Source organism: Gymnoscopelus braueri (genome assembly GCF_963280865.1).
Source record: "Gymnoscopelus braueri genome assembly, chromosome: 12".
Lineage (NCBI taxonomy): Eukaryota > Metazoa > Chordata > Actinopteri > Myctophiformes > Myctophidae > Gymnoscopelus > Gymnoscopelus braueri.
The window spans coordinates 17072228-17084757 of NC_137614.1; the positions used below are offsets into that span (position 1 = coordinate 17072228).

General features: G+C 39.7%; 1 protein-coding gene across 1 annotated transcript in view; it reads right to left on the bottom strand.

Annotated features, from left to right (window-relative positions):
• pex14 (peroxisomal biogenesis factor 14) overlaps positions 1 to 12530 on the bottom strand; it is a 59392-nt gene that overhangs the window by 25103 nt on the left and 21759 nt on the right. The window contains exon 3 of the mRNA XM_080444199.1: positions 7016 to 7100. Coding sequence (XP_080300325.1) covers positions 7016 to 7100 — 85 coding nt within the window. The remainder of the gene's footprint in view (positions 1 to 7015; positions 7101 to 12530) is intronic.

Genomic DNA, 12530 nt, shown 5'->3' on the forward strand with positions numbered 1-12530 from the left:
TCACCAAAGGCAAAGAAAAATAAGACTGTCCACTTCTTCAGACATATTTCCCAGGTGGAGATTTCATACACCCCAGACAGAGAAAATGCATTATTTTAATTTCTTCATTGTGATGTAAATGTATTACATAATTTTGCAAATGCCAATATAATTTAATCTTCAGATCTTTTTAATGATTTTAGTGATGATTAAATTGCAAAGGGCTCCCTGATGGAGAATCAGAGGGGAGGAGTGAGGGAAAAAAAAGATTTAATATGAACATCTCCTTTTGTGGGAAGATAGTATTTTATTTCAGGCACCATATGCAGCCATTGCTAGAGGTCTCATCCTTTAATGAGGATCATAATCTAAACAAAATAAGAATAATTACAATTACACCCTTATTTATTTGAAGCATAAAAAAAGAAAGGAGGAAGCTGTCAAGAATTATTTAGTCACTCTACATGAATTCCTTTATAAATGCACAGGGGACCCTTAATTTGAAATCAACTGACTGCTGTCAAGGTCTCACTTATTGATACGTACAGTATATATTATGATGAAACATCAGCCTGGTCTATACTGTACTACAAGGCTATAAGGCCCTCTGCAGCTTAAGAGACTCTCTCATGACCATTTTAACATAATTTCCCGGCCCATTTCCTTGACAGTGTTTCCTGGGTTTCCCAGTGCTTCCTCCTGACAGAAAACACCCCTTTGCTGAGAGGCCCTTTTACTTGTTCTGCTCCCATGGGCTTCGGAGAATCCTTTACATGCTCAATATACGCTGCCTACGCTGAGAGGGAGAGCCGCTGGGAAGATTTTGTTTGAGATGTTTGTCACAGATGCCTGTTTGCCAGTTAGTTGTTCTTGGTACTACCTGTCCCCATACCCTGAGAGATCGTCAATTGCCTGTTGGGTGATCTTCATAACACCCACGTAGAGCCTTACACCCACGTGGATTGTTAATAACACGCATTATTGAAACCTGCAGCATGAAATCCCATCCCATGCCAAGTTGAATGAGATTTAAGGAGATGAAAACAATCCTGCCAAATTATTTGAGAGTGCTATGTGAAAAGTCTCACTACCGAGGGTTAATAGGAACATAGTCGAGAAATATGAGTCAAGCTTAAACAGTTGGCATAACCTTCATTCAAATCCACTCTGGCCTATCCAGTCCAAAAGCATGCAGAGATCTTTTGACAATCTCCCACAAGGGCTGATGCCAGAGGGGACGTCCGGCTCGTCACCTATTTAAATGCTTCAAGGACTCCAAATGGCCATGAAAATGGTTGAATAATTGAAGGCAAATATTGGCCAGCCTGTCGTCTACGGCAGGTCCTGAGTGCCAGGAAGTGGCTAGCGCCATGTGCTGAGCTCGTGCAGTCGGGCTGCACTGTTCAATAAGCAATAATGTGTCCCCGGACTCCCGATTCATCTGACCACAGCAGACTATACGGTGGCAGACTATTGAGTGAGACATGTAAGATCTCTATTCCACCAAATGGCAAATAAATAAATAACAAAATAAAGTAGAGACCCCCTTTTTTCCCTTTTCACCTTGAAATGTTTTTTTTATGTAAACAACTTCTAGGGCTAGCATTAAGATTAATGTATGTACATCTTAATGGCTATTCATTTCTTTAATGTTGCTGTTTGCACAGGAGAATAAAAGAAGCTTGCCCCCCCCCCTCCCCTACTGCCCGCCCGGCATCAAAATAAAATACATGTAAATTCATAAACCTGTTTTCTTGTCGAATTACAGCTCACTTGACTAGGTTGCGGGCTCTGATCTGTTTATTGTCGCGGGGAAGACAACAACAAATGAAAGCCCTCTTAGATCCATTTATAAAAGAAACAGAGAACAAGGTGAAACTCAGGTTTTACATATAAAAGGCAAAGAACACAAAAAGGAATTGTGAAATTTATTACGGGTTCCAGAACCTGTGGAATGACCCCCTGGACCCCCATTTCGGATCGACCTGCAGGGAGATGAATTTTTTTAAGACATAAATTACATCTAATGATGACACCGTAAAAAAGAACAATAATGGAAAGCTATTCTGTATTTCATTATACTGTATTATTTGGTGCACCTGATACACGCCGCGCCTGTTTATGAGTCACCGTATTAGCAGATGCTCAGCAAAAGCATTTGCTTTGACCTTGCCATTCTCATTGGGGCATGAAATTACGGTGCTGGCACCTCGATATTACAGCTATAAATACTGTAAACTGCATATCTGGGCTACGTTTTCTATTGTCTTTCAACATAAACCTGATCGGTATTTATTTAAAGGAAAACCCATTGCTCGTCACGTTATTTACGGCTCTATTTTCAGAGCCCCTTATTCTCTGGGCACTTTTTAAGGGCAAAGAGGCAGCGAGGCCCCTACAGAAAATCCATTTCTCCAATTCTGGCACTTCTGAACTTTATGGGTCAAGACCCAGGCCGCAGAGCCAATTATAAAAATTGCTTACTAAAATATTTTGGGTGGTAAAAGGTGAATGCCTTTTTCACTGTCCTCCAAGGCTTGAATTATGAAGTTGCCCTTGAGTGGAAATTACTTACATTTTGAATATCACATTTAAAAAAAGAAAAGAAAAATACATGTCAGGGGTCATAAATAGATGGAGGTCAGTGGGTTATTGAGAGCTGGAAAGCAACTTCAAACCTTCTTCTAATGCCGTGCACTGGCACAGGAGATTCTACATGTCATTTGGCGTGGTACTACAGCTGCTTGAGAATGGCATGCCCTAAATAATGACCACTCTCATAGCGTATTCATTTATGTATTAAAAAAGGCGACTCTACTCTCATTTCCCTGCTTTATCGCCTTGTACTGATGACAAAGTAGGCAAGGCCTGGGCTAGGTGGCGCCGTAGAGTAATTTATAACCACATCAATCCCTTTACCTTCTATGCAGGCCTTGGTCATTGTCATTTTTGTCCGAGAGGTGAGTCACATAACCCCACTTGCAAACAACATCCTATTAATATTGGGGATGATGAACCTTATCCTTCCCCTTACCTTCATACCTAGGTATGGTAATAGGCCATCAGCCCCACCTGTGCTCCCCATGACCCTTGATCACTGGCCCTCTACTCAGGGTGAAAGATATTAGCATTATTTTAAGTCAAGAACAACTAGGACATTCTGATGGGAGAAATAAAAGGAACAAGTCAAACTATCATTTAAGTCTCACTGACAGAATGCGCCGTCTACTATTTATCACACTTAAGAAGAATCTGTTTTTGATAAACTGTACTGTGCTAGGTTATCTGGTTGTCAGCTTTTGGCCAGGACGACATGACATGTTGAAGGATGGAAAATGTTGTTGACTATGTCCTGAGAATTACTTTTTCCCCCGCTTTTGTAATTATATGTGGGATTGCTAATTGTTGAGATTCGAATAGCAGTGCCAAAATGAGTCCCTAAGCTTGTTGAATGTCACATCTGTTAATTGTAGAGGACATGGATGGCACAATTCACAAGATGAGGCAGAAACACATTACATTTCACTCCAACACACTCAAATTTACTTGATCTTGGCAAAGCCCAAAATTGCTTTAAGATGGCACTCTTTGGTAAGACACTTTAAATGCAACTCATTTCCCACTCAATAGCAACACTGTCAACAGTAGAAGGAGGAGGAGGAAGTCAATCTTTGCGTATACATCTTGATTTATATTAAGTTCTATGTGACAAAGTTTCAATATTTTGGCAGTTTATTCAACAAGGACTGGAGGAAGAAGAGAAGCTATAAATATTGGAGTCCATAATTGCCAATTCATATCACGAAATTGACAGCTGGGAAGAAAATAGAATATTACATTTTTCAATGAATATTGAAATAAACCAGACTATTAGGATCTCTTCAGAAAAAACAGGAGATGCAACCAGAGAGACATCCTTCAGTGCAGATTAGGGCACAAATATGCAGGGAAATAATATGCACTGGTGAGATTATTGTGTAAAGATTCTGCAACATGCAATCAAAGTGCGGCCTATTTTCCCCTTCATCAGCTAGCCAGCGTAAGTACTGCCAGCAAGAGGAATCCAATTTAAATTCCACTCTACCGGGAGATGGTATTGTTTCATTTTATGTGTGCTTTGACATTTCTGGCTGTTAATATAGAGTAAAATCCAGAAGTATTTACATAAATATGACATTACTCTGCATTAGAAATTAAGACTGACATATTTGCTGTGGTGGCAGGAAAGGAGTATGAGGATGATTGAGTTTCGGGGTCAAAAGGTTGAGAGGACAGTACGGTACGCTGGGTACATATGAAGAAATAAGTGGGCCATGACTCTTGGTCCGTCACCATGTCCACCGTTATGTCTGACTTTGGCTCAAAGGATGAAATGAGACGGACGATGAACCAACTGTCATCATGTTCTTTACTTATAGCGGGGTGACCAGCTGGGTTCTTCCTACTCTAGTAATTTTACCCACAGCAGAAATCATGGGGGGATCAGTAATAACAGCACAGGAATGTGGTCAATTTAAAGCACAATTAAACTTTGGTAGAGGTTTGGGTTGTGTAGTTACCTTGCCATGATCTAACTCCAAATATTGGCCAGATATATTCAATAGTTGCTCCGTAGATTAGAAATTGATGATCCAATACATTCTCCCCATTTACTTACCTTGCACTGTGAAACGGGCCGAAAAGTCACACTTTTGGCACACAACGCTAACAAAGCGGATTCTGCCAATGTGTAAAATTACAAAACCCTAGTCTGTTTACAAATGACTGATAGGGTATTATTGTCATTTCTTACAAGTGGAATAACAAAACATCCTCTAAATACAAATGCTGAGTCGGATTTTGTAATTCTATACATTACCAGAACCACTTTGTTCGCAAGGTAACTAGGCTAACCACACCTGTAAAGTTTAACTGTGCTTTAACTCAACACCAAAATAAAAATAAATACATTCATAATAATAATAATAATAATTTTGTTTAACTCAAATTGACTTGATATGAATGGTTTGTGAGCCCTTTCTTTTTAAGGATTTGTTTCCTTCTTAACCTTCAACTTGCACAAGGCACTGACAAAATCATACAGCATTGTGACATAACTGCATTGCTCGATGTGAGGCTAAGTCAAAATGGCCAACTGCTGACATGAGGCAATCTGTAACATGTAAGCTCAAAATCAGTCTGGGGCAATGGAATAAAAAGGTCTGAGGTGGTTCAGTCTCCAAACCCTGAGGAAGTCTTGACAGTCCAAGTGTTGGTTTGCTCTCTGGATCACTGTTTCTCAATGTAATGATGAGAGTGTAGACTCTCTGTGTTAATTTAACTCTGAGACTGAACAAATGGAATCAAATGGTTCTCTTTGTACACTCTCAGAGTTACAGACCTGTAAGGGTCCGTTTGGACATCCTAGTGTTCCCCGGACCTGACGTTGAGAATCAGTGCTCAAATATTTTTGCATCAGGTCTACGAGTTGTGTGACTTCGTTTTACTTATTTTACTCACTGTTTTCAGCACCTCCATAACATTGGTGTGCACGCCTCCCTTAGTTTGTTTACCCATTTGAATTAGGGCTGACATCATATTATCATGGGTAGATTGTTGCACAAGTTTACCATACGACTCATTAATCACCCAATGAATACCTCGTCCAGGCAATTTGGCAAACAGCAGGTTGTGCTTAGTGTTTTGTTACTCTATTTTCTCCCATCTTTACCCTCTCTCGCTTGGATCAATGCCCTTATGCAAATAAAGACTTTCCGTTAAGATCCAGAGTGGAAATTACTTTCCAAAATAAATCTGCCATTAAAGCATCATACATATTTCATATACTTAAAGTGCAGTAAGAAGGAACCATTTCTGGAGCTTGGCGGAGTTCAGAACAAAGCTGAAAGTAAGAAGGAGGAAATGTGACAGAGTAGTGGATGACGTCATTCGGTATTGATGAGCCCTTTATCGAATTTGAGATAACCAATGGTGGATTATGAACATGCCTTACTTGTCAATAACGAGACGCAAAGACAGGGAAATTTCAAAAGATATCAAGAGTCATTAGGGCCAGATGAGACGTGTGTAGCAGCAGCCGGCAACCATGGATTTGGTTTCAGGTTACCTTCCCCAGTCATGGAGCTTTTAGGCTCACTTTTCACTGCTGGGCTGCTCTAATGATAGAGGCAAAGTCCCTAAGCTCTGCCGATGAATTAGTCCCCCAAGTACTGAACTGTTTTGTGAAGAATTGAAAGAGAAGCACTCGCCGCTAAGGGTAGTTTATCTGAGGTAAAGCTACCATTCTTTAATCAAAGACCTATTTGAGAAAAGAAAAAAGGCAAAGCACCTTCAGCACAAGTCTCCTCTTCTTTTGGAGCACCAAACAATTTGATTATATTTTGCCTTGACATAAATGAGCCCTGAGAGTGATGGTGCCGTCTTGTAGCCTTATTTTATCAAACGATTCTCTAGTATGTAGAAATAATCTCAATCTCGTGCAAAGAAACTGATGAGCCAGCAAATGTACCCATCCTCCCTACATCTAACATCCTAACCTTCCCGTGTCATGCCTCAAATTTACGACAACAGTTAAATTAAGTAAAAGGCTTAAAATGCTGGAAGGTAATATTGATAATTCCATTGAAAATGCAGAGGGGTTTTGTCAATATTAATTTTCCTGAACCCAAAGGAGCATCCCGACTGGTGGGTCATTTATTCAGAGGGCCTTGAATCATGCACTCTGCAGCTAAATCGACCCATATCTGAGCCCCCAGGGCAAAAAGCTATGGCCACAACCTTTGACCTCTACAGACCAAGCCTCCCAAAAAAGGACATTGGGTGTGCATCTCTGTCCAATCACTGTAAGAGATTTGCATTTAATTGTTTTAATATAGATTTTGTTAATGCTGTTGCAGCAATGCTGTTGCAGCATTAACCATGTGTATATGCTAGACTATTGTAATAGACATTTTATATTTGTAGACTGCAGTATACACCCAGCAAAGACCAACAGTAATACAATTTGAGGGCATATCTTTTTCACTTTAACTCTCACCTTTTTTCTTCAAGAAGGCTTTTCTGGTGGCCAGTGGACTCTGACGTACTTTTGGGTTCTGAAGGAATTTCACAGCCGTGACAATCTGGAAATACACACACATGCACACACACACGCCCAAAAATTGGTTAATCCTCGCAATGAGATAATGTGACAAGCAGTAGACACTACTAGACAGTGTATGCAAGAACAGCAGTCCAGTGCAAAATAACAGTCCAGGCATTCTACAAGAAATATATTCGTTAAAAATCTGGATGAAGAGCCTAAATGGATTCCATTTGACAATTGCTTCAACTCCCCCAGCCGTGAGGAGGTGTAAGACCACCTGACCACTTTCCAGCTAAATCTGGGGAATGAACAAATCAGCAGTTATAAAATTAGCCCATCAAGAGTGCCGGACAAATGGAGTATGGAGCTTAATTTGCTATTACCCTCTTAAAGACAAACTTCCACTCTTAAGTGCGCAGGGGAAGAAAATCTATACTTAATGCAGAGGTGATCATTTGTATCTAATAACTTCTGAATCCTAGGCTAAAACTTCTGTAATTCTTCCAGTTAAAAACGTGCCGTGATCAAATCACCCGGCCTGAAGGTTGTAATGACTTGAAACGTTAATGCACTAGAACGTTAAATGGCATCAGAACATCAGTAGTTTTAAGTGCACAGCGTTCATCGATTCTATTATGTTTTCCTTCGAGATGCACCTTAATTTTCCACCCCGGTATGCATTTCCTAGAATTGGAAGGAGGGAAAAAAATCATCCACAAATGGCATTAAAACATAAATTTGAAGTGGGCGCCACTTCACGGCGCCTCCTAAAATAGATAAACATGAAAGAACACAGAGAAAGGGGAACACAGAAGATGGGAGCGTTTAGATGACTTATTATCGCACCTGTGGTCCCCGTGATTCAATTGTAAAAGTCATCCCTCTAATAGGTTGAAAGGTTTTGATTACTCCGCTTTTCTTTTAGTGTTGAAAGATACAAAGTGATTGAGCACACTGCCACTGGTAATTCGTTTTGGGTAATGCATTGCATATACTATGAACCTGTTTCAATTCAAAAGAATTGCATTTCAAAACTCATCCACGGGGCAGGTTTAGTCTAAAGACTTAGATTATTTTTCTGTGACAAAAGCACCACTATATCAGGGGAGATTGGTAAATCAATCTCGCATGCAATGTTTCAAAATTGACAAGTAGGCTACATCAAGGAAAAAAAACAAGATTATTGACCCATTTCACACAAATGTATGTACAGTTAGGAGCACATAATCAAAATGTCATACAGTTTTCACAGATCTAGGACCGTCACCGAACACTACACTGCAGCACAATTCATTCATACACCATTGCAAAAACAAAAAGGTGAAGACGATTAATTTTATCAAAAGCTACTCTTTCTCCCCAAAGACAGGCCTCCACAAATTATTTAGGGACACAAATCTCCTGTGTCACTGTGACATTACCATGACCTTTGCTGTACATACGGGTTACGCAAGGGGGGAGAGGAATTTCCTGGATCTCTATATGCTGAGGGCTTATTAAAGGCAGTCACCCGGAACCTTCATTGTGACAAGCAGATTAAACCATTTGCATGGTGAACCCCCAACTGATGTTGTGGGCCAACGGATACTGTAAAAACACACACACACACACACACACACACACACACACACACACACACACACACACACACACACACACACACACACACACACACACACACACACACACACACACACACACACACACACACACACACACACACACACACACACACACACACACACACACACACACACACACACACACACACAATATCCCTTTGGTAACAAGACAACATCATTCTGCTCACAGAATAAGCTTTTGCCTTTCAGAGTAGCAAAATGTCCTGACTAGCTGCGGTTATGGCAGCAATAAGCGGATGACAAGCAGGCGAAAAAAATCTAATATAACAATATTCATTCCAGTTAATAGGAGAATGATGCAGGCCCCTATGAGAAGCAAATTACCTAATAGTGGATGAATCTGCTGAACTAGTGATCCTTGTTTACATTTTCCTAAATTGTCAATACCATACTATTGACAAAAAAATTGTGTCAATGTTAATGGGCGTAACTATGACATCTTAATAAAGACCACAGCTAGCTCAGCTGCAAACTAATAAGGCAAATGTCCATTTGGTTAAAATTGTAGTGGGAGATCTTCTGGGAGAGGAAAAGTGCACTTCTTAGCAGATGACATAGCTGCTTTGCGAAACTTCCACCCAGACATCTCAATCAATTATAACCACATTGCACAGATTTCAGTCTTGTCTTGTTATTGACTTATAGATCATCCCTGTTATAGTGTAGGGTAGCACACAATTGGGCTTTTAGGGGGCGGGCTGCATGTTAGTACAACACTTGCACATTTGGTTTGGCAGCATAAAGATCAACCAATATTAATATAATGGATGAGCCCTGCCTTTCGGAATACCGGTACAGTAAATACCTTTTGGCTAGTATAACTATTAATCTCTTTTTTGTAATGCTTCTTGTAAAGATGAAAACTGCTAATGCACCTAAGTGCCTCCATGTTAAGACCGATAATCTTTACAAACCGGATAACCAATAAAGTGTCAGGTAAAGCCGAAAAAGAGGCGAAAACTCAATCATAGGAAAAGATAACATTAACCAACACACTTAAAGAGAGTGAAGTTGATGAGTGGACAAGATTACGGCAATGTTATCGAGTTTGAATTGGACAATGCGCAAAAATGCACTTGTCTCAAAATTACAATCGTGATTTTTTTTGTCCACCTTCAAGTGTGAGCAATGAGTATGAAATCTAATTATGTTCGAACTCCACTGCTGGATGCTTATAGAAAACATGTAACCAGTCGTGTGTTTTTGCTCTAACTAGTAACAGCACAGAAGTATAATATGGCTGTAGAACAAATACCGGTACTTTTCAGCTGTGAAATGCAAGATCGATTTCAGGAAGCGAGTAAAGATACTGACTTCCAACCAAGTGGATATGGCAGTGTAGAATGGAGTTATTTCCTTTAGCTCAGTGGTTCTCAAAGTGGGGTCCGGGGACCCCCAGGGTCTGCTTTAGCTGGTCTCAGTATTTGAAGTTTAAAAAGAGTGAGCGGATGAACTCTGCAGAGCAACTTTTGAACAAAAGCAGATAAAAAGGGATCCCTTCCTCTATATTTCCATTAGGTCACAATTGTGGGGGAAAAAAAGCCATTTCCTGAGTGACAGTTTGCAGAGGGCCAACTTGAGTTAACCCATTCAATCCGGGAACGCATCGTGTCATTTTAGATGTCTTTGGCTACTCAAAAATAGCAGATATACAAGCGCTATGAGCTTGTAGATCTGCTATTTTTTGAAAAATTTTGAGAATGTGTGCAAATCTTTGAATATCGTTTTTAAAGCTAACATTTGTAAAATATTTTGTTCCAGGGACCTCCAGAAGCAAAGATTTGAGTTAAAAATGTTGTTTCCAAAAATATATGTAATTTAAAGATTTGCACAAATGTTCAAGAATTTTCAAAAAAAGCCAAAGTATAACATAATGGTTATAGCTCAAATCTAGAATGACACAGATGCGTTCCCGGTACTTAATGGATTAACTTTCAAGAATGCTCCTTTCACTTTTGGATATCCAGGTGAAAAGCATCCTTACTTACTTGCAGCCATCCAACAGCTATCATTCATAGTGTCATAATGCAGTGACGCAGCATTTTGCAACTCACCTTCCGCTCTTTAGAGCTCGTTGTCTATTTGTATAACTCCGGTCCGAGCCACTTCCCCAAACCAATGTATGGGCCTTTAGATGTGAGCAGTAAATGCATTAACGGCCCAAGCTCCACTCATACCCCATATTCCACTCTGCTGCTCGAGATATATACCGTAAGGCAACAAAACAACGCATATGGGTCAATTCAAAAAGTGAAGAAAGACCCATTCATGTTACATTTTTTGTTCAATAAAAGTTCATTTGCAGGCTTTAAACACTCCCTAATCCAAGCTATCTATTCTACAAAAGGACGGTATGTGTGTACATTTGTCTGCAATAATGAAGACACTCAAGAGTGGATGGTAGAACTCTCAGCCAAGGGGGGCAACAATGGAGGGTCTAAAAGGAAATCATTAGCAAGTATAGGATTCAGTCTCAGTGTGAATCAATTCATTCCAAATTGCCCTGGCCTGTACATTTGTGGAGAAGTGCCCCTGATATAATAACAGGCTGATAGACATGCTAGAAATTACGTTACGCAAGTCTCAAATTCCAGCCCTCCCCAAACAAAGGTTCGGAGGTCTAAAAGAGAGAGAAAGAGAGAGACAGCGAAAAATGAAGCTCTATATTAATTAGGTGCTTTCATGGGTGACTCGCTATCAGTCTGTCTTAAATGCCATAACCCAATACCTTTCTGATACCAGAACCCTGAATAAAAAAAAAGAGAACACGGTTTTAATGCAATTATTGCATTTCCTCTTTGTCTCTTATGTTCTCCTTTATGTGACCAACAGTGCATTTTAATCTTTTAACGAGAACAGATTTAAATGCCCTTCTAATTGTGACATCTTTTACGCCTAATATGACCTTTAGCCGAGGGTGCTTGGCCTCATGGGAACAGATATAAGGAATTAGTGACCCGGAGAGAGGGAAAGTGAGGTGTAGAACTAACCGTTTAGCCAAGCTTTCACGTCTACAGTAGCGCAGACACAGCTAGCGCAGACACCACAGGCTACACTGGAAGAAGCCTGCTTGAGTTCAAACACTGTGATGTGATCTCTGGCATCTTGTTCTGTCCTGTGAGGCAGTGCTCTATAAAGTCAGAGTGCAACAGTTAATCAAACGAATAGATTCAATCAATGATTTAAAAAATATATATATATATACGCATCTATAATCGAATCAAATTAAGTCGATTTTGGGTGTGAAACATTTTAATTTCCCTTTTTTCCTTTCAAAATGTAAATTTGTTTTTGAAAATAGCCAATCCACAAGCTCACAATGCGTCACGGTGTGTTGTGAGCTTGTAGATCAGCTATTTTTGATATTTTTGATTGACACTCTTGTAAGACAAAGTATAAAATAGGGCTTAAATGCTTAATCAGAATATTCCATTTTTAATTAGCCCATTAAAATCTGAGACCAATTCTACAAATGCATTCTAAATCAGTAGTTCTCACACATGTTTCATAAATGTTCTGAAATAGCAGATGTACAAGCTCTTAGCGTGGCTTGTATATCTGGTTTTAATGGGTTAATTTTGAGGTTGATTCATTGATATATAAATAATTTAACACATTTTTAAAGGAAAACACGGCTCTCGATTAGTCGATAAAGTGATAGATAATCACAAAAACAACTATCAAAATAGTTGTAGCCCTACTCTTGAAAACGGCTACTTTTTACTTTTAAGACCATTTCAGAGGAGGGATGACATGCAGCTCACGCAGCCATGAGCCTATGATATCATGAGGTCTGTGGCAGGTCTGTGGCATGCACAAAAAAC